Below are 22,811 nucleotides of genomic sequence, written 5' to 3'. Positions count from 1 at the left end.
CACATTGACCACATGCATCCACCATTTTTGTGTTAACATGATCACTTATGTTGGCTAGTCAAATTAATATATAGCTTAGACAATTAATTACAACTAGTCATGGGCTCTCTCTCTCTCCTTAAGATCGGAACCCATGAAACCGAAAAAAACAAATGTACTTGAACCAATAATATTAATCCCATGCATGCGCCGGCCACCATATATATTCCCATAATTATTAATTGGTACGGTTACATGTTATTTGGATATTCTACTTATCATTAATTAGAGTTTCCAAGAATGGATTTGGGGAGGATATATGGTATCTTAATTATTATACTCATCCATTGGTTCATACCGTATTCTTTTCACAAAGGGGCGAGGGGTAAAATTAAACTGAAAAGCCTGATCATCAAGGAATCTTCATTGATATATTTCTCACAATATCAAACAAACAGCCATTAATTATTATTAGCAAGCAATATCGGGAACCTGTTTTTATTAATCTTTGATTAGATGCTTGCACCTTACAACTGGACAACATGTCACAACGTAGTCACAAGTACGTAATTAAGAATGTTAATCTTTGATCATTAGATGCAGCTTCCACCATACAACTGGAAAACATGTTCCAACAGTAGTACTACGTACGGACATTCTTTTTTCTCCTTTGAGGAAACATATATGCAAGATACAAGAGTCAATTATCAAGCCAAAAAATAAAAAAGGTTGTCAAAAGTCACGTGGATCAACGAAAATCACTGATGAAGACGATTGGGATTTGATCCAATTATCAGATGGCTCACAGTTTTCATGATCACTATCATCTTGCTTCGCATCTACAAGCTTCTTAATGCACCACATATCTTCAGCCCAAGAAAATCTCTTCCAATGAGGGATTGCCTCCCGAACTGGGTCCCGATGGCCCACCTCGGCCACCACGGCCCCACATCCAACATCATCCCTAGCCATGTTATGTGCAAATGCACATAGGGACTTCATGAGACGCGATGCATATTGACCTCCCATGTGTAGCCCGTACAAAAAGTACACCCCAAATTGTCTGAAAACGTCGGGAAATGAAGGCAACTTTAGCCATGGCATACATGCATCCAACAACCTAGTCCCCATGCAGCACAAGTACGTTAAGGCCGACACGCCCTTCACTTGCAGCTTGAACACTTCCTTGGTGTTCCACACACTTAGGATTGCGAAACTTTGGGGAAGAGTGCCTGTTTTTGGATCCCATTTAGGAAGGGACTTCTTGGGGAGAGCCATGAATGTGCCCAGATTGAGTTTGTTCCGTAATATGTCGTCTATATCTCTAGGAAAGAACTCTGAATTCGCAAAGATCGCACGATAAATTGATTCAGCAACTTCTTGTGTGAGTTTAACTATTGCATGGCCTGATCCAATTGCTTTCTTGTGAGCATGGACAGGCTGCACTAGAATTGTAGGAGTGCGAAATTTCAGGTATGCACATTTTTTGGTAAATAGATTGATAGAGGCCTCGTTGGTGCAGTCGGTGGCCATGTATGCATACTCTGCACCATTTAGCTTGCACCATTCTTCTAATTTTCGAACCAGTTTTGTGCCAATTCCAAGCTTCCTGTAAGCAAATAAGTTGCAAATTATGAGTTAGAAGTGTTGTGGTTGAGTTTTTAGAGAAAGTGCTTGAGAGAACTGAAGAATGTTGGTCATCTCAAGGTTCCTTCTAATGTGGAGTTTGATTAAAAATGGTTGCCATTATCTGGAGCATGTCGAGAAAAACATATTTAAATGACTAAAATGCGAGGCATTTTCGAGGGGCTTTTTACTTTGGAGAAACATAAAACATTTTCTATAAAATAACATTTGCAGACAATGGAAAAAATTCATGATCTCAGTCCATACTCAATGGAGAATTTTAAGAAAGCCCAATTAGACGCGTGGTTTTAAATCATTTGTTGTGCCCTGTGCTAGATAAAGGCTTCTCTTTTTTTATTTTTTTTCCCCTTCAAAACATGATGACTTTGATAATAATACTACAATTACATTAATAACAAAGATCAAAGAATACGATATTGTATTGTCTCTGTCGTCTTGTTCGTGCTGTGCTAAATTGGTTCGCCAGGGGCCTAGGGCTATGGTCCCACAAAGGAGATCAGAGACAAGGTACGGTCCACCAATGTTTTGTTTTGTTTCGGGTTTTCTTTTCTAGTTCGTCTTCTTCTTCTTTTTTCTTTTTTCAATTCTCGGATTCTTCTTCTATGAATAATGACATGCTAGCTAGCCAGCTGCATTTTCTCTGCTTTCGTTTGCTTGATACTAGGAATTAAGATTACGCTGATCTCTTGATTGTCGAATCTAATCTTTTCCCTTCTTTTCGTCTTTTTGTTATGGGATGGCAATGCCATTAGAATCTAGAAAGCGCGCAGATGAGAGAGCCAGAGAGAGAGAGAGAGAACCTGTGGGTGGGGGAGACCCGCAGCCCCAGAATATAAGCCAACTTTACGTACACTGAATTCCCTCTTGTCACGGTCTTTACACACCCTCTTATCACCCCCACAATCTCTGCTTCTCCATACTCCGCGACCTGCATGTTCATATCAGAGAACAGAAAACAATAATTAGATCTAAAATAACATAACTACAAAATAGTCAAAGAGATACAGTACTATATATCCAACTCTGCAATTAACTTACTTGTCCTTTTTAGAATTCAAAATATAAGATTAACGGTAACTTTCTTCCATATATTTATACATGACAACAGAGTACTGTACGTTTCCAAACTTGGGTACAGACAGCTTTTTGGATAGACAAAATGTAAACGGTACAACAAAAGATCGATCAGTCACGTCTACATCACACAGTTTTTTTTCCCAATATAGTAGTTCATAAAATACAACCAATGTTCGGTCGAAATTAATGATGAAATGATGAGAAATACCAGCATGATGTGTAATGGCAAGTTGCGGGCTCGGCATAAGGGGTCGCCCATTAGGTCAGTGACAAGCGAAGCCTTGCCCTGCTCCTGCTGCCCCACTTCACACAGTCTTTCCAACTCTTCCACCGCCACCTTATCTCTCTCTTCATACTCTCTCACCGCCACCAAGTTCCTCACTGCTGTAAGTGGCAGCTCTGGCAAGAACTCGGAAGCTATCTTCACCGACATATCACAAAAAAAAAAAAATGATGCAGAAATGATAGTAGATAGATAGAGGGCCGGGGATGAATATCTTTAATTTGTTTGTGCTCTCTGAGCTAGCTATAGCTAGCTGCAATGATATCTATCTCCTTATATATAAAGGTGGGATGCTTCAGTGGACTTGTTTATTAAAATGTACTGATCATGTATATTATTATATAAGTATAAACATTCTCTCCACGCATTTGAATAATAGTCGATGAAAGGCTGAATATAGTACTCTTATCACTAGCCAGAAGCAGATATTCTTTCAATTATTGCTTGATTTTATTAGTAGTATGGTCCATATGTATCTAGAAAATGTTAAAAAAAAAAAAAGAAGAAGAAGTTATATATAGTTTTAACATGTGTAGTGTCGAGGTGATTATTATGCGTATATAATGATGATAATGATGACATTAAATCACAGCACTCTCTAGTGCCAAATAAATATTGCGTAATATTATCTCCATCTTGTGGTTGGGAGCTATGTTGGACACAACGTGTCATTTCTTTTGTTCCTTTCTGTATTGACAATTGTTTATGAACAGGCCAGGCATGACATCTGTGACAAACTCCATCAATCGCTTGAATATGCATATATATATATATATATACATAGAGAGAGAGAGAGAGAGAGAGAGAGAGAGAGAGAGAGAGAGAGAGAGAGAGAGCTGAATATTTATGCCATGAACCATATGATGCATGGTAAGATGCCGGTAGTTGTACCAAATTGCTTTAGAATGATGATTTAATCATAAAATTTCCGAGCTTTTGAGGTACTTGATTATTAAGAAAGAATCAAAATAAAGTGAACTAAAACACAAGCATTATATATACTGTTATTAAATGGAGCTGAAGTTTGATTTCCCCCCTCATAGCTCCAGTGCCCCCAGGCCAGTGGGATCGATCTTAGTACTTCATGTGGATGGTATTTGGTCCGAAACCCACAATCATGATGCCATGTGTGCAAAATGATACCCAGTGTATGTAGCCGAAATCCTTAATCTCAGAAAATGCATGCTCTCTCTTCACAAATTATTGAGGTAGCTAGATCATGGTGTACTGGTACGCCACGTGTTTTTTTATGAGCATGTGGATGGTCTAAGGATATTGATGATTACTATCATCGTCTGCATATGAGTGTTTGTACTATCTGTTCGTTTGTTTATGCTTAAATAAAAAAGCTAACGTACTCTTTTAATGAAAGAACAGCATGATGTTTAAGTTCCTAAATTAATCTTCGGTTCCCTTCATTAAATTTCTAAGCTGATGTGCTTGCTTCCTTTATTGGAATGACTTTTGCCTTTAAAATTCTGGACATGATGCTAGAATACATGTACTACCTATTTTTGGAAAAGGAAAATTTGGGGAATTTTATCTGATATTTACCTACTTTGGTTCTTTAATTTCCTTACCCTAAGAGCTACACGCTGGCTAGCTAGCTACAATATTTATAAAAAATGAAAAATATTTCATACAAATTTTAAATAGATAAATTTCATAAAAGAAATCTTTATAATAATAATAAAAAAAATCCTATCTTAAAAAGAGTGTAAAAATTCTAACTCACTTTTTTTTATATAAAAGATTTACACGAAAATTATCTATTTAAAACTAATATCCATTATTTTTTTAAAAACCCAAAAGACCACTATCGATTTTTGTATTTTTTTTTTTTAATAAACAGATGGAGAATTTTCAACCTTGTTATAAACTATCTTGAATTGTATGATCACATTTATCTAATCGTCAAATGCATAGTGCATAGTACTGCATAGTAACTGGCATAGTAAATGGTCGACATATGCACAGTGCATAGTGCCAGCATAGTAACTGGCATAGTGAATGGTCGACATATGCACAGTGCATAGTGCCAGCATAGTACTGCATAGTAATTGGCATAATGAATGGTCGACATATGCACAGTGCATAGTACCAGCATAGTACTGCATAGTAAGCTAGCATAGTCCCTTTTGTACGCCTATATATATCGTTGAATTCTTTAAGAAATTCATAAGTTTCATAACCTTTCTGAGCTCTATCTCTTTCTTTCTCATTTTAAAAGTTTTATAATACGTTATGGCTTTCTCTTTTCTATGATTTCATAACACGTTATCAGCACGAAGGTTCTAACGATTTTGAAGCTAGTAGTCCTCAACTTCAAGTAAGTTTTTCAATATATTTTTATATTCCTGATTTATATATGTAAAAAATGTCAAATCTTACAAAATTGGAATTCGTTGCTCTTGACATTTCTGGAAAAAATTATTTATCTTGGATCCTTGATGCTGAGATCCATCTTGATGCGATGAACCTGGGAGATACAATTAAAGAAGGAAATCAAGGGTCCCTGCAGGACCGTGCTAAAGCAATGATTTTCCTTCGGCACCATCTTCATGAAAAATTAAAAACTGAGTATCTAACGGTTAAAGATCCACTTATTTTGTGGAATGATTTAAGGGAGAGATATGAACACTAGAAAACTGTAATCCTCCCAAAAGCTCATCATGATTGGATGCACCTGAGGTTGCAAGACTTCAAGAGTGTTAGTGAGTATAACTCTGCACTCTTTAAAATTAGCTCGCTATTGAAATTATGTGGTGAAAAAGTCACTGATGATGGCTTGTTAGAGAAGACATATACTATTTTTCATGCATCGAATGTGCTCCTGCAGCAGCAGTATCAAGAGCGAAAGTTCAAAAAATATTCTGAACTTATGTCTTGTCTTCTATTAGCTGAGCAAAATAATGAGCTTTTGTTAAGAAATCACCAGTCACGTCCTACTAGTTCTATATCATTCTCTGAAGTGAATGGTACTAGATTTACATCATTCTCAGAAGCGAATGGTACATCTTTTCAAAGAAAACGAGGGCGTGGACGTGATAGAAAAAACTATGGAAGTGGAGGCCCTAGAAGTGACCACACTAAAAGGGACAATAATAGATATACACCGTACCACCAGAAGTGGTTCAACTCAGAAAAGGGCAAAGGTCCCCAAAATAAATTTTTAAAGAAAGATGAAGATGGATGTCATAGATGTGGTATGACTGGACATTGGGCTCGTATCTGTCGTACAGATAAGCACTTGGTTGACTTATATCAGTCTTCTATAAAAGAAAAAACAAAAAAATTTGAAACAAATTTTACTGAACCATCATATGCTTTAGATTCTATAGATGGAGAAGATATTACAAGTCTTGATGTTTCTGATTTCTTTGAGGATTCTAGTGGTAGAGTTGATCATGAAAGTGTTCCTTTTTAATTAATGTATTTCCTTTATCTTATTATAAAATATTTTTATATTCTGCAATATTTTGTAGTAATAAAAGTTTTATTTATTCTTTTATACTTGTTATAAATTATTGATGATATGATTTATCTGAGAATGGAAATGAAGCATCCCTGAAGGATCGCCCTAAATCAATAATTTTATTGAGTATCTCATATGAGTGATACTTGTACCAAAAACTCATTATGATTTATGCACCTGAAGTTGCATAATTGAAATTGTGGAAAGAATATATATTTGAATGAACGTCTCGAATGTGCTCCTGAAGTAGCAATATCGAGTATGCTCCTGAAGTAGCAATATGAAATGCAAACGTTCACAATATATTCTAAATCTGTATCAGTGACTGAGTAAAATAATGAGCTTTTGATAAGAATCATTATTCACGTCTTACTAGATCTACATCATTCCTTGAAGTGAATGATAATGAATTTATATCATTCTATTCCCTGAAGTGAAAAGAATGATGCGTTTCACTTAAAGAAACTAAGAGATTGGACGTGATAATGAATATCTTTTTGGGCCAGAAGCTCGTATTGGAAAAGCTGTAAGCTTTCTCTTTGAGATGATATTATACAAATTATTGAATCAAATATTATGATGCATCAAAAGGTGATATGATTCAAAATATTTGTATCTTTTCATAGTTATCTTGATCATCCAAAATCAATTACGATAAATCGAATTATTTTCATATGGACGTCCATAAAAGAACCAGAAGATTCTTCTACTATAAAGTTTTACCACCAGAAATGAAAAGAAAAATTTGCTTGAAGCAAATAAGATAAAATTATTCGACGTTATCTTGATTATCATATGTGAACCAGAAGTTCAGATGATAATTAAATTTTGGATACAATAAGATAAAAATGTCTCATATTCTAGCTGCTAAAATCCCAGCGAGGATTGAAGTCCCTGTAGGACAATTAAGAAATTCAGCAGTCTAAAGACATGTATAAAGGCATGTGAGACTTATCGATACAAAAGATAGAGTATCTCAAAAGAGAAAGGCACAAATAATTTGGTACTCCTGAAGAAGCCATACCCACAAAACAAGTAATAAAGTCCATCCAAATTCTCTGTATAAAATCTCCTATATAAACTCTTGAAGAGTACCTCCTGAAGAGGTTTTTCATGAAAATGTCTTCCCTTGAAGAGGGACAGGTATCTGAAAATAACGAGATTTCGTTATATTTCATGAATAATGGAGAAATTATGGATAGAAATAAAATTGTTGTCGACAATTTATTTCCATATGAGATGGCAATTGACATTACCAGAAGTAATGATGAAAGTGAATCAAGAATCGTCGAAGAATAAGACGTAAAATATTGGCCAAATTTGAAAGAAACAATTCCTACAGAATTGATTCACTAGTAAAATATGATGCATCGGGACTTATAGTCCAAACACCTAAAGAGATGATGCTTGTTGAATGTCAGTGGGTATTTATGGAAAGGAAATAAAAATGTAATATATAAATCACGAGTCAGTTTCTCAATTCCTGCAGAATTGATATCACTAAGTAAAATGTGATAAATATGGACTTGAAGTCCAAACACCTAAAGAGGTGATTTTTATTAAATATCAGTGGATATTTATATACATGATATAAAAAGCCTGAAACTTTTAATATGAAAATGTGATATAGAAATCACAAGTTAGTTTCTCGAAGAAACAATATTGATATGATTTTAAAGTGGTTGAAATCATATTGAGATTTTTATTAGCTTGAAAGTTACCGAGAGTTTGGATATGCATGCTTAACTGCATATTTATATGGATCATTGGATCATGATATATATATATATGAAAATCCCTGAAGGATAGAAAATGTTTGAAACTTCTAATATGAACACATCTGAAAATATGTATTCTATCAAGTTTCAAAGATCCTTATATGATCTAAAGTAATCCAAACGTAAATGAAAACAAGCTATTATTGCAGTTTATATATATGATTTAAATGTCATTGAGGCTCCAGAAGAGCTCATAAAAACTGCACATATTTGAAATATAAATCTGAAACCCTTGCGGCTTCAAGGGAAAGATGGATGATATTATTAGTCATGAAATACCATCTTTTAATACAATTAGTATTTCAGATTTATATTATGGGTTTGATATGAAGTGTGCATTATTAAAGAAGAAATAAAAGGGAGCACACAGAATATCTACCAAAAGATAGAAACACAAATATGAATATTTTTGAAATATTATTTTGTTATCTTGAAGCAAGAATTATAAAAATTTGAGACATTTTGCCTCATTCTTCAAACACTCTTGTTCTTCAAGAATCTGCATAGCATTCCTATCTAAAGGGGTGGGCAATCGAAAAGAAAATTTAAGAAAGGATTTTAAATTCCTATTCTCTTTCTTTATTGATTCTATCTTCATGTTGGACTCCAGAAGAAGTCGCTGAAGTATAGCAATATTCTTGTGGAGATTGTCAACTCCACAAGTTCTGAATTGCAGTCGCTGAGAAAATGCGACAATGGATGATGAGTATCGGGTACCGAGACTCACAAGCTCATAGATAGCTTCATTATCTGACCTACGAGTCAGATCATTATATTGCATAATAGCACCTGTGGTAGAAGCAGGAACAGCTGATGAACGAGGTGCAGAATACCTGATATATTGACTCTGAGAAGATTGCTGAGCCATTACAGAGAGAGATTGCAGGATAAGAATGCAGAAAGAGACTGCAGAGTAAAAATGCAGTATGATTACAGAAAAGTGAAGAAGATGAGATGCGAATGAAGATGAGCTGAATATCTCTTTTATAGAGAAAATTATGATACAACATCTCTCGTGAAGTAAGAGAAAAGAGACGAAATATAGCTTCATAGCTCCGCGGCGCCTGACAGCTGCGGTGCCTGACACCACACCTGACACCTACAGAGGAGTTGAAAATCCGCGGTGCTTGTCTGATCTTAAAAGGCTGGCCACCGTTTTTATTAAAAAATGAGGTTAGCGGTTTAATGTTGATGAATTCTCCACTAACTGTGTTATTTACAAGAACTCCAGAAGAGTACAACTCCAGAAGAGTAGTGATGAGTAGAAAGATCCAGTTGTGATTATTTTATCAACATGGATCAAGTCCACAGTTAGTTGGATGTACAGATGCGAGTTATCTTCCAGATACACACAAGAAGATCATTGCAATTCATGAGAAGAAAGTTGAAATTGATATCAAGAATGTACGGTCAAGTAAAAATCTGGCAGATTTATTCACTAAAGCATTACCAACTGCAATATTTAAGAAGATTATGCAGAACATTAGAATGCGGAGGTTTGAAGACCTGTTATCATGCACTACCAACTGCAACATTTAAGAAGATTATGCAGAATATTGGAATGCGGAGGTTTGAAGACCTGTTATCATGCAATTTTCAGGAGAAGTAATGTCTTGAAGACTTGTACTGATTGTACTCTTTTTCCTTCGTTAAGGTTTTATCCCACTGGGTTTTCCTTTGCAAGGTTTTAATGAGACAATCCTAAAGCACTCGGCGATACACATGAATACTGTACTCTTTTTCCTTCGCTATTGATTTTTTCCTACAGGGTTTTTCCTTGGCAAGGTTTTAACGAGGCATATTCTTTAAATATGGTCATCCAAAGGGGAAGTGTTATAAACTATCTTGAATTGTATGACCACATTTATCTAGTCGTCAAATGCATAGTGCATAGTGCTAGCATAGTACTGCATAGTAACTGGCATAGTGAATGGTCAACATATGTACAGTGCATAGTGCCAGCATAGTAACTAGCATAGTGAATGGTCGACATATGCACAGTGCATAGTACCAGCATAGTACTGTATAGTAACTGGCATAGTAAATAGTCGACATATGCACAGTGTATAGTGCCAGCATAGTAAGCTAGCATAGTCCCCTTTGTACGCCTATATATATCGTTGAATTTTTTAAGAAATTCATAAGTTTCATAACCTTTCTGAGCTCTATCTCTTTCTCTCTCTTTTTAAAAGTTTTATAATACGTTATGACTCTCTCTTTTCTATGATTTCATAACAAACATGAATTTTTCATTTGAATAACTTAATTGTATACTGTTATGCGATCAGGCTCTTCTCAACCACTATCAATGTTACGTGTACGTGCAATAGAAATGAGTACGAAGAGGCCGGGCCACATTGTCAAAAATGAGAACAACATAATGGCCCATCAGGTAAAAAAATGAGAAAATTTGTAAGGATGCTTAGGGTCATGTAATTTATCCGCTAGGGTACCGTACGATGTGCATTGATTGTCCTCATTGCGACGAGTAGATATATCATGATTCATAGTCGATCGCCAATGTAGCAATTAGGCTAAATATTATAATTTGAATTTTAATGATTATATTAAGGTAATTACTAGCAACCTTCTTAACATGAATATTGCTATATTTACAAAAGATTTATATAAAATAATTTTATAAATAGATGTAATTTTACCTTATTTATTAAATTTAGTTTATAATAAAATTAAATTTACAATATGACAAACCACGTTAAGTGACATCATAAACTCGTTTAGAAAAAAGTTATACAATCTCCTACTATTCACACAGCCTCTACACACCATATTGTTTTTAATTTTTATTATTTTTTCTTTTATCAAATATTTAATATATGGATAATAAATAGAATAATTCAATTAGTTTAAGAAAAATAAACTCAAAAAAAATTTAAAAATTTAAAAAAAAATGTGGTTTGTGGAGAGATTAGAAGGTTGAATAGTATTTTTTTATTAATTTATAAAATTATTTTTGTATAATATTTTTACGAGAATATGACTAAAGTATTTATCCTTTTGAGAGAATTGGCAGGGTGCAGTGGAACCTCGGGAACTTGGACCGTTTTGAAGAGTTGCAGATGAAGTTAATTCTAGCTTTTTTCTTAAAGTGAATGGTGCATTGATGGGCAAATATTATTAAATATATATTGTTTAAGAAAACTTAAAACAAAAATATTATATATATATATATATATATGGTCAAGCATATTCTCTTTCTATAATATATTGTTTTGGTGAGAAAGATGATCTTTTAGATCTTGGGAAAATACGATTCGATCATCCTCTTCTTTTTCATCTCACTTTTGAGATTTCTTCTAGAAATGTGTAAATTTATTTATTGCCTGCATTCATAATGGTATAAAGTTGGACATAGAACGAACCTGCAGCTAGCATGGTATTATCTTCATTCCTATTGCAGTGCCAGTCGTTTTACTGACTTTTTGTCCCTGCAATTTGCATTGCCATTGCTTCGAAAACAAGTAAATATTCGGTTCTAGGGTTTATTATCAGACATTATTTTGACTATATTCCATGACGTCCATATTCCTTTTTTTTTTCTTTGAAGGCATGACGTCCATATTCCAAATCAGAATCAAACAGAAAAGATATAAAATATTGGTACGTACACAAGATAATATATACATATATGCCTATATATATAATATACGATCCTTCATTACTTAGCGAATGAAGTTTGGTGTGGTGGGAGTGGGACTATTATTAAATTTGGAAAAAGGAAAAGGATAAAAGGAGGAATTTGTGCAAGTTGCCTTAGAAACCCAACTTTAATTACATTATACAATTAGATGGTCTAAATGCTTAGTTCAATCATTGTCAAGCAGTACTGCTACTGCTGCTACTCGTTTTGTAAATAATTATTAGATGCCCAAATATTTGTTTTTTTTTTTTAAAGAAAATTATCATCATTTATTCATCAGATAAACTTACATTCATGATTCGATACATTTTGAGATGTTTATATATCAAACATGGTATCATAAATCAAAATAATATATTTGGAGCTCTATCAATATACTACTTCTTTTGTGACTGGTGTGGTTTCTACTATTACCGATACTCTCTATAGATAAATATCTAAGAGATAACATTCTCTACTTAAACAGAGACTCAAGCTCACTCTTCATAGAAAGAGAGGATTTAATATCAAAAATTAATATTCGAGAGACAAACTATTTTTTTTATTTTAATTAACAAAAATAAAACTAAAAAGAAAAATAGTAAGCTAAATGCGAAAATAGACGGATTATAATTTGGACAACTCATGATCTGTAACATATAGCATTAGCATCATACAGTTAAATGCATTATCCTTTCTCTCCCTGGACTGAACATCCGACAAAAGATGTGTACTTCACAATCTTAGGTTGTTTATCCTTTCATCAGTACTAATACTATAGTTTTTCTCGCTTGCAAATATTGCACATGCAACTGTCAAAATTCATAGAAAAATATTAATCATCTTGAATTTTTCTTCGTATTTCGTCACATAAATTGATGCCGAAAAACACTTAAAATTTATTAAATCAGTTATATTATCAAGATGATAAAATTAAGAAAGAAAATTAGCATTGCTCAAATTTATGTATTGGGCCGGATGTTTAGCCTCTTCAAAGATCTGGCCCAATATTTGGCCAGGCCAGAAAGCTTACTCAACTATGGGTCACATTAGATTATCTTAAGCCACTCTATTGGGGCCCAACATCTGAAAGCACAACACTCCTGTGTCTCGCCCTTCCCGGACCCAAACGCAGGTACGAGAAAGTGGGAAGAGGGGGCGGCGAAGGAAATGGGGATGGCGGCAGCGGTAGGGGTTTTGGTGCCGTTCCCATTTTACTACTGGATATGGACGAAGCCACAGTCATGGGTGGACCTGTGTGGGAAGGGGCGGGACCCATCGAAGGTGATGGCCCACGTCTCGCATCTCCTGAAGCTGGTTCAGTTGGTGTCACTCTTCTCCGTTTCATCCCTCTCTTGGCCACCCCCTCTCTACTTCTGGCCCCTCCTTACCTTTGGCCAGTTCCTCAACTTCAGGTCTGTCTATTTCTCTCTTTATCGACAATACACCATATGCGTGTTTGTTTATGCTTCGGTAGTTTATTGTTGTGTTCTGAGTGTAAGTGATCACTGTGAATATGAAGTTTAAAGCTTTAAAATATTTTGTTGAGAGAGAGAGGGAGAGGGAGTATCACTTATTCGATGAGGGGAGATTAACTGTTGTTCAATGTAAGATTATCAACTTTTTTTCGTTTAAGTTGTAAACATACTATGATATTTAAGGGTAGAGTAATCCCTTTCAAGATTGCAAAAGAGAATTGACGACAGTCAAATAACTGTTGAATATTGGTATTTCCCATATTCTTACCTCGGAGCATTTAGGGGATGTTTGGTATGTAAGAATTTATGTAATTTTTTGGAATTCTGAGAGAGAGAGAGAGAGAGAGAGAGAGAGAGAGAGAGAGAGAGAGAGAGAGAGAGAGAGAGAGAGAGAGAGAGAGAGAGAGAGAGAGAGATGTGTTTTGTATTAGATTTTGTGAAATTGGGTGGGTAGAATGAGATGTGTTTTGGATAGAAATTTTCTGATGTGTGTTTTGTACAAGTTTTATGCATTGTGGTTTTAGGAACTTGCAGAATGAGTTGTTTAATTGGTAGCATATCAAAATAGTCTTGTTATGTGAGAAAATATGTGGAATTAATCTTTACAGAGATGACTAAGATGTCTGCCTGAACTTTGTAGACTCCACAATTTTCAGGCTACTGTTGTTGTTTCTTAATCTGTATCTCTGATGCTTAATTCGTCTCAACCAAAATCAGAACTAGCCAAGAAACCCAGAGAGCTGTTATATCGTGCTTGTAAGTCAGCTAAGGACTAATGTGCCTACCTAGGTGGGGCAATAGAGTTGTATTTCTGGTTTTTGCCATTCTTTGATCAATAAAATTGTTTATTTATCCAAAAAAAAAAAAGGATATTAACAGTATAAAATTACGCTTTCTATCTGCAAACTACCACCCAATTTTCATTTTGCATCCTAAACTACAAAAAGTTTCCATTTGCACCATAATCTACCAATAGATTTCACTTTTCACCCTTGATTCAAATTTGATCATTAAGATTGTGTTGCAAGTTTTTATTCATCTTAATGTTTAGGTCTTAATTAAGAGTGCCAATTGAAACTTCTTGTAGTTTAGAGTGCAAAATGAAAAATAGGTAGCAGTTTGGGGTGAAAGGTATAATTACCCTTTAAAAAACAACAACAAAATCAAGAAACAATATAATGCTTAGTTTTATAGCCATAACAAAGCGATGCATACCATGGAATGGCCAGAGCATGCATGATGACTATGTTCTAGAAACTCATACCCACAAATATAATGGGCAAGTGAATGTTATCTTCATCTTGGAGAATTTTACTGTTGATGTTCAAGATAAAATCTCAATTGCTTTTGCTCCAATGGTTATCTTACTTTTTTAAAATTTCATAGATGCAGCAAATTTAGCTGGCAATGTATGCGCATTCCATGAACACATTTTGGTTGGTCTGTATTTCATATGTTTGGATTGAGCAGATGATGTGATGCTATGTATTTGTCATTTTCTTATTTATAAAAAAAATGTATTTGTCATTTTCTCTCTTATTTGTCATACTGAAAACTGCCGAATTACAGGGTGTATCAGTTGCTTGGGGAATCTGGCACTTACTATGGAGTACGCTTTGGAAAGAACATTCCCTGGGTGACTGAATTTCCTTTTGGGTATATCAAAGATCCTCAGTATGTAGGAAGCATTATGAGTCTTCTCGCATGTCTTTCTTTGGTGCCCTTTCAGTACATTCTCCTCTGGTCACTGGGCTATATCTTCATGATTCATCTGGAATCGAAAGAATATATATCTACTCGTGCAAAGATAATCTCGTGATCACACCAACTGCTAAGATAGTCCTAGGATCCATCTACTTGTATGCACACAACCTTCAAGGGGCTTGCTTTGCATGATGCTACTGATCACATTACTTTCATAGGAGGAAATTTGTTTTGGCTTGATCTAACACGAACATAATATCCTCGTAGTATTAGGCTACTTGCACCAAGATCAAGTTTCATGAATCAACTCGCCTTGTGAGGCTTTCCACAATATTCTGTCTTCTTGTTCTGTTGGAAATGGTGGACCTGTTTGTGGCTAGATTTCTTAAATCCTTATTCCCATGCAATTATTGGAGAATAATCAGCTGATTCATGAACCAGCATGCATGTTGTTCTTGACCGAAGGGGTCAAAGTTAATTCATACTTTTGACCAAAATAACTTAAATAAGGGTGTTGTGCATCAGCACTTGGTCCTTCTATGTAGTCGTCTACTTCGGATTGTTTACCTCGCTGTAACATTTCTGTCTTCTGTTCATTTCTTTTAAACCGGCCTATTTTTGTTCAATTGAATGGTGGAACCAGCAATAGTACATGAAACAAAGTATCGTGAATAATAAAGATTCCTCTTTCGGTTTCTGTCATAGTTTTGGCTTCAAATTTGGAGAAGAAAGGGAGAGATTTAAAAAATATGAACGGAGAAGTATAAACAAGAAGGAAAAAAAAAATTAAACATAGTTTTGCAGAATCTATAACTGTGAAATCTCATTTTTTTAAAACAAGTGACTTGAGGCTTGACTCTTTACAAATACAAATGCTTCATTTCACCTGCGGTGCCAGTGTCTTTATATATGTATGGAATGATCCGAACCTGGAAGCCTGGAATATGAGTAAATGAAACACTAACACACATAATCCAGTCTATCCAAATGACAGTTGAGAATTCTATATAACAATTACAATCATTTTACACACTTGTTTTGATGTTCACCCTCTAGAATACCAATTGGTAAGGGATAAATCGTTTCCTTTCTTAAAGAGATGCTAGTTATCATGCTGCTTTTCGTAAAGAGATGCTGCTTTTCATGATGAGAAATGGGGAGTCATGGTCCATGTTGACAAGTATGTACCATTGCAATATTTTTCACGTTATCAGATAGCTTTATCAGTCCCCATGTGTATCCTTGACACTTGCTGGAGACTGTCTCAATTGCTCAGCGTATCAGGTGCTTTGGCTAAACTTACATGGCCTGCAAGTCCTAATAAAACGAATATGTTTAGGTATTAGTCGTACTCTTCAAGTAATGATCTGTCTTATGTACTATGTAATATGTTCTTGTCAGCATAATATTCCATGAAATCTCCTGCTGTAAGTAATTAATAGTCAACAGATTATTCTCCTGCCTGCCATGCTATCTTGGAAAATCTACAACCATTATTCTTCAAATGGATTTTAGCGTTTTCTGGGTTCTAACTTTGTCTTGTTTGGCATTCCCTGTATCTGTACAGAGAGGTGTTGGCCACTATGTAGTGCCGTAGAAAAACTATCTTCTCACATTAATTTCAAACCTTATGGTCACCCCTGATAAGCAATAAGAGAGAGGGAGGGAGGGAGGGAGGGAGGCAGGCAATACATAAATTCACCGCTTCTGTACAACTTGACAACATTCTTGTTGCTTTTTGTTATTATGCAGGTAATCGAATAGTACCTAGGGTCCTTCAGCAATTTCATATGGAACTTTGTGAAACACGAGCATATAGTTTGTCAATTCCGTACCCCCACGCTTGGTTCAGTTGAAGACACCTAAAGCAGAACGAGTTATTCTACAAAAAAAGTCTTACACCACACAGTTTTACCCAACTAATATGAGATTTGTTATTTTTGTCTTTCAATTTAAATACACACATATTTAAGCATTAAGATTAAATGACAAATCATTTAAGGTGTGCAAGGCTTTTATATAGAATTTCTCAAAGCAAAATTGATAACATCCAAAGACCTAGCAGGTAGAGAGTTCCGTGATGTCGGGCCTACAGTTATCTAGACCGTCGTCTAGGTAGCCGAACTAAGAAATGACCATCTCATTATGTTAGTTGATATGATATACTTTCTACCTCATGAGTAGTGTATTTAATATCCCAATAAACGAGTTTGTAAGATGATTTTTTTAATTAAAATTAGTGGTACCATTAGGAAATGGACGAAGAAGAAATTACCCAAGGACACATGAACTCACTCGGGGCTAGCAAGAGCAATGGATTATTCAAGTTTCACCAAGAAATGATAGTCAAGGTTTGAGAGTTGTACATAGGCTTCCTTCCCTGGGGGTTGTACGTCCCCGTCTCGCAACTTGTATCATCTGATGATTATAAACCATTGAAAAAGGAAGCGTTTGGTTGCCAACCTTCTTTTATCTCCAATTTTCACAATAGATTATTAGTATTATTATTATTGTTATTGCATTCAAGAAGCGGAAGGATCAAAAAGATTTCAGAACTGTGACCAGGAGTTTCCATTTGCTCTAAAGATTTTAATGCTCAAACAGGAAACTACAAAAACCTGTTCCTCTGGCTCAATTAAAGGCTTGCTTAGCGTTTAACCTTTCCCAGATAACAGTGCAGTTTGCAAGATACAATATTCCTCCCAGTTGAGGAAGTTCGATAGCATAGGTTCCAAACTCTTTTTTCTTCCTATCCAACGTTATATTTACACAAGCATCCTAAACCTCAAAATAGGTTCACGAAGAATAAAACACTTGGTATTCATTTTCTATGTTGGAATTCACCATTTTTCCGTTGGATTCTGGGGTAAAATTCTTCCTGAAATTGCCGCGGCAAGTGCTGCTGTAAAATTGGGATCTTTGGTCAAGGAAGATGCCATCTGTTCCACCAAGAATTGTCTGACTTCCGGCGAATCAATTCTGGGTTTTGATTGCTTTGTATCAATACTACTGGACTTGGCTTTTGCCAAGCCAAGAGCCACGGTTGGTCCAGACAAGCTGAGAGAGGCTGAGCCGGGGTGCGAACCAAGGGTCACGCAGTGAGGCGAGCCTGATGTTGCCTCAAGTTGAGAAGAATGGGGATGGTTGTGCTCGCCTTCATATGTTGCAACCAAGACAGATTGGTCTTCCACGCTTCTTTGTACCTGAAAGATCCAAAATAGGAGCATAAAGACCTTGGCTTGATACCGGATATTCTTACTAAAACAGAATGGATGGTGGGATTTGAGTCAAAACAGATTTTGTGGCCGTATTTGTATGTCTCAGAGAAATTGAACCAGCCGGTGAAAGACAAAATGCAGAACTTTTGGCAGATTCAATTCAGAAAGACTTTCAAGTATGCTAGTCACAATAAAACATCTCAAAGTCCCAAGTGGTTCATGATAATTATTATTATTATTTTTCTCTGAGAGTCGGATGAAATATGCTAATTTATGGGGTTGGAAATATATACATTTAATAACCGAATTTCACTCACCTTCTTCTTAACAGGGCAGCTTGGAGCAAATGAACATTTAAAGTAAGCTCTGGGACAGGGATTGTCTCTGGTGACCTTCTGTCCATATTTCCTCCAATGATATCCGTCCTTTACGGTCTGCAAATACGTGCGAAGGAAAATCATGTCGCTGTTTGGATCACTCCTATCTCATCGCATCTCATCTTTTCTTATCTCATCATTACAAATTTTTCAAATTCTCATCTAAAATATAATAAATAATTTAACTTTTTCAAATTTCAATTCAACTTTTTTAAATTTCAAAATAATAATAATATTTTATTTAATTTTTATCTTTCATCTAAAATCATCTCATCTCATCTCAACTCCCAATAAAAATCGGAAATGGTCAGGAAAACATCCGTATATGTATGTATAAGACTTGTAGAGATCACCAAGTACTTACAAGGCTTGTATCGGATGCTTCAGTCCTGACATAAATCCTTGAGATTTTTGCCTTGATGACTTCCTCTCTGGGTTTCTTGCACGATTCCTCGTCAGTTGAGCTACTCTCGGAATTTCCTTGAATTCCGGTGACATTATTGCTGCTTTCAGACTTTCTTTTCCTTGTTGGGCTGGCCTCCTTTTCGAGGACGTTCTTGCTCATATAATCCGTCAATTGGCTTCGCAAAGCATTGTAGTTCTCGCACATCACCGTCAACATTTCGGTTAGCTTCTTGTTTTCCTCGCTCACACGGTTCATTTCCTCCATTAAAGCACCAGTCTGAACAAATTAATACACAATAAACTTTAGCACCGTATACGTAGTTAAGAACATGCACTCATCCTGGAAATATATTTCGCACAATAATCAATCTAACTTCAATTTGTTCTTTTTGTTTGGCTTAAAACGTAATCCCAGGACTTCAATTGGATTAATCAATATGCAATCATGAATATAAAGAGAGAAAAGGAACCGACCTCTTCATGTTTTACTGAAAGCTTCCTTTCAAAGTCTATAAAACTGCTTTCCACCTCTTTGTTCTGAAACCAAAAACAGGAAAAAAAAAAAAAAAAAAACTTCTAAGTTCATCGATTTAAGTGAATAATACCATGAAGAACTTCTGGGCATTATTGCAGATTCATTTTTTACGTACCGAGGCCTCGTCAAGAACTTGTCCTGTAGGATTAGAATTAAGATCCAAACGTGTACTTGGCCATGAAGAATAATCCATAGCCGTCAAATTAACTCGAACACGCACGTACGTCCTGTGTATAATCTTCTTCTTCTAGATCGAGCTTCAACCTTCTTCCAGCGAAACCCAAAACCAGAGTTTCCACAACCAGAAGCTAGCTATCAGTCTCCGTTTGACCAATCAAAAAGCTGCAATCGATGTTTCAATTTTCAAGCTGTGCAGATAGAACTTGTTAAATTGGCCAAGTTAACCAGAGGAATTAGGAACATATATATAGGACTTGGATCAACCAAGCTGCAAAGGAAAGGAAGGTTGGTGGAAACTGGAAAGAGATCCAGTAAAGATAGGGAAGAAGAAGAGCTGGCATGAGCTTTAAGTTCAATATACAGACATATATTTATAGTAGTGTGTAAGAGTGCATGGGGTTATTTGGTTTGGTTTGGGTTTGGTGTGATTTAAATAATCAATATTGGTAAATAAGAAAAGAATGCGATAGGTGGAAGGTGGCGGTTGCGTTGAAATTCTTCCAGCAAGGATTCAAAGTCAAGCACACCACAGAATAAAGAAAAATAAACAATGGGTTGTGTATGGTATTTTGGCGGACTGTGCAAATAGGTATTGGAAGACACAAAAAAGAAGTTCTATGTTGACCCGTCGCTGAACCTTTCCAGCTTATCTACTTTTGTATAACGGGGGGCATGTATGGTCCTTTACTTTGTCAATTTGTTTCGAGCATTTTCCACGTTCCATGCATTATTTTATTCTTTTTTATATTTAAAAAAGTGTTTGAAATTGTTATTATATTTTCACCACAAGTGTTTTTTTTTTTTTTCTTATATGGCTCCTTAATTAATTAAACACGTGCCATCTCCTTCATATAATATTGCGAATTTAACTCCTAATGTTCACTTATATATGCTTTTTAAAGATTTATGTAATATCTCATGTGTTTGTAGGCCTTCTTTAATAATAAGTTTCTATAGTTTAGATACCTACAAATTAACATTTAGATTCTGTAAAATTTATTTCTGAGAAATACTAATTAAAATGAAAAAGGCGGGTGTATGTCGACCTTAGATTTTTTTTTTTTTTTTTTTTTTTTTTTTTTTTTGGGTTTCTTCAAAATATTGTTCGAAGAGGATGCGTTCTCAGTTATATAGACAGATAGTGGAAGATGTCAAAGAGGTCTTCAAGTTCAAAAATGGGTGGTCTGCTAAGGTTTCTCACATAGAATGTAATGATGTGGCTCATCATCTAGCTAAGTTAGCTGTGGTTTTTAGTGTTGGATAGAAGAGGTTCCTCCATCTATTCAAGCTCTTGTGTTGAAAGAAACACTCTCTAATTTTTCTGATTAATGAGAAGCATATTTTTTTCACAAAAAAAAAAAAAAAGAAGAGAAAAAGAAAAAAAGAGGATTTCAGAAAAATGGTGGATATTGTCGAGACTAGCTTTCATGAACGGAAGGTTTTTGTGTTTTTTTTTTTTTTATTAGTCTCCAAAGTATTGTTCGAAGGGGATGCACTCTCAATTATATGGACAGATGGTGGCAGATGTCAAAGAGGTCTTCAAGTTCAAAAATGGGTGGTCTGCTAAGTTTGCTCACATAGAATGTAATGATGTGGCTCATTATTATTAGCTGTAGATAAACAGGATTTTTAGTGTTGGATAGAAGACGTTCCTCCATCTATTCAAGCTCTTGTGTTGAAAGAAACACTCTAATTTTTCTGATTAATGAGAAGCATGCATGGTATTTAATTTGTCATGGATATTTTTTCTCGTGGTCTTATTTCTCTGCACGTGTTCTGAGAACGTTTGTCCACTTCAACTATAAATTTTAAAATATTATTTTTTAAACAATTTTCTTCAATTTTAGTCGTATTTCAAAATTTTTATGTATCTCATTTTTATTTTTTCTCTATTTTATTAAAATAATCATAGAAATATTTATTTTCTGGGAAAAAAAATAATTCCATTAATGGGTCTAATTCTATGATTAAATCCGAAGACTACAAAAATAATAGAGTCTTTTCACAGCTGGGAGCCCAGTGAAGTTTTTTAACGAGAATATTTAATGATGCGCATCTGAGTTTCTTGCATATTTCTTTAATTTGTATGCCGATCGAGGAAGGATAATATATGATTGTTCAATCACATTAATATCACATGTTTAAATTAGGACCTTCAATTATAGAAACTTGTATCTGATTATTTCTTAATATTTTTTAATAGTAGATTTTATATTTTTTCAAAACGACTACACCACGTCTACCCCCTCTACGATTGTATATAGTGTTACTTTTTTTATAAAAATTAATTTTCAACATATCAATACTAACATACGAAGAAATAAATTTTTTATAAATTTTTGTTAAGGATATATAGTATTTTCCTTTATTTATTTCTCAAGATGCCCAGCCTGGTGTCTGGGACGTTAGGATTAGCCAGATCATGATCGGAACGAGATCTAGCTCTACAATATTTGATGACTTGGGCACATTGGATTATATACCATTTTTGGTGTGATTCTTTGGACTTTCAACTTATATTAAATTGGAGATAACTAGCATTAAATATCATCAGCATGAGCGCTATTATTGCCTACGAATTTATATTTACGGACAATAGGTGTATATTGATTATTGGGTGATCATCTCTTGAACCCACCCAAATTAATACCTCGTCGCACGTCGGCGCAGAGGACTTAGCTTGGAGTTGGGAATTGGGACCCTTTTTTCTCCTTTCCGAACGTGTACTTTTTGGGTCTTGACTAGGCAAAACACCGATACTGCTTCAAACTTTAAGTAAAGTTTCTTAAAATGTCTCACGTGTCAAGCTGGGTGATCTCCATTTACAAAAATCATCACGGAAATGGAAACATTTGCTCGATCGTTTTGATATCACATTGCTTTCCTGTAGGAGCTGTATATACTTAGCTCGATCTAGCACATGTTTAGCATGGAAGAAAATGGAAGACATGCCAAGCACAAAAGTGGTTCCAGGTTCCACTTTCAAGCAATAATAGATTGGCAACAGACATGTTTTAAAAATGCATTTTATGGGT

The 22,811-nt window shown here is 35.1% G+C and overlaps 3 protein-coding genes across 3 annotated transcripts; 1 reads left to right on the top strand and 2 right to left on the bottom strand.

Moving 5' to 3' along the window:
* Window positions 1–686: 686 nt before the first annotated feature.
* LOC122303507 (probable N-acetyltransferase HLS1) lies at window positions 687–3,136 on the bottom strand. Its single transcript, XM_043115318.1, has 3 exons — window positions 2,912–3,136; window positions 2,427–2,554; window positions 687–1,588 (listed from the first exon to the last, which is right to left on the bottom strand). Exons 1-3 carry the CDS (start codon window positions 3,134–3,136, stop codon window positions 712–714), a joined length of 1,230 nt encoding a protein of 409 aa, XP_042971252.1. The 3' UTR covers window positions 687–711.
* A 9,830-nt stretch (window positions 3,137–12,966) lies between these two features.
* LOC122285421 (phosphatidyl-N-methylethanolamine N-methyltransferase) lies at window positions 12,967–15,599 on the top strand. Its single transcript, XM_043095359.1, has 2 exons — window positions 12,967–13,294; window positions 14,927–15,599. Exons 1-2 carry the CDS (start codon window positions 13,050–13,052, stop codon window positions 15,174–15,176), a joined length of 495 nt encoding a protein of 164 aa, XP_042951293.1. The 5' UTR covers window positions 12,967–13,049; the 3' UTR covers window positions 15,177–15,599.
* A 2,009-nt stretch (window positions 15,600–17,608) lies between these two features.
* Window positions 17,609–20,153, bottom strand: LOC122285405 (probable WRKY transcription factor 40). The gene is made up of 5 exons (XM_043095358.1): window positions 19,712–20,153; window positions 19,536–19,598; window positions 19,021–19,338; window positions 18,597–18,713; window positions 17,609–18,264 (listed from the first exon to the last, which is right to left on the bottom strand). Exons 1-5 carry the CDS (start codon window positions 19,787–19,789, stop codon window positions 17,902–17,904), a joined length of 939 nt encoding a protein of 312 aa, XP_042951292.1. The 5' UTR covers window positions 19,790–20,153; the 3' UTR covers window positions 17,609–17,901.
* Between the last annotated feature and the right edge of the window lie 2,658 nt (window positions 20,154–22,811).

This window comes from Carya illinoinensis, chromosome 1, assembly GCF_018687715.1.
Source record: "Carya illinoinensis cultivar Pawnee chromosome 1, C.illinoinensisPawnee_v1, whole genome shotgun sequence".
NCBI lineage: Eukaryota > Viridiplantae > Streptophyta > Magnoliopsida > Fagales > Juglandaceae > Carya > Carya illinoinensis.
This window is presented reverse-complemented; position numbering and strand designations above follow the sequence as displayed.

Coding starts and splice junctions, on each gene's coding strand:
- LOC122303507 (XM_043115318.1), bottom strand. CDS start 3,136: ATGTCGGTGAAGATAGCTTCCGAGTTCTTGCCAGAGCTGCCACTTACA. Junction 2,555..2,911: donor TGCCATTACACATCATGCTG/GTATTTCTCATC, acceptor ATGAACATGCAG/GTCGCGGAGTATGGAGAAGC. Junction 1,589..2,426: donor CGGGTCTCCCCCACCCACAG/GTTCTCTCTCTC, acceptor ATTTGCTTACAG/GAAGCTTGGAATTGGCACAA.
- LOC122285421 (XM_043095359.1), top strand. CDS start 13,050: ATGGGGATGGCGGCAGCGGTAGGGGTTTTGGTGCCGTTCCCATTTTAC. Junction 13,295..14,926: donor GGCCAGTTCCTCAACTTCAG/GTCTGTCTATTT, acceptor GCCGAATTACAG/GGTGTATCAGTTGCTTGGGG.
- LOC122285405 (XM_043095358.1), bottom strand. CDS start 19,789: ATGGATTATTCTTCATGGCCAAGTACACGTTTGGATCTTAATTCTAAT. Junction 18,714..19,020: donor AAGCATCCGATACAAGCCTT/GTAAGTACTTGG, acceptor ACGTATTTGCAG/ACCGTAAAGGACGGATATCA. Junction 18,265..18,596: donor GCTGCCCTGTTAAGAAGAAG/GTGAGTGAAATT, acceptor TGGATCTTTCAG/GTACAAAGAAGCGTGGAAGA.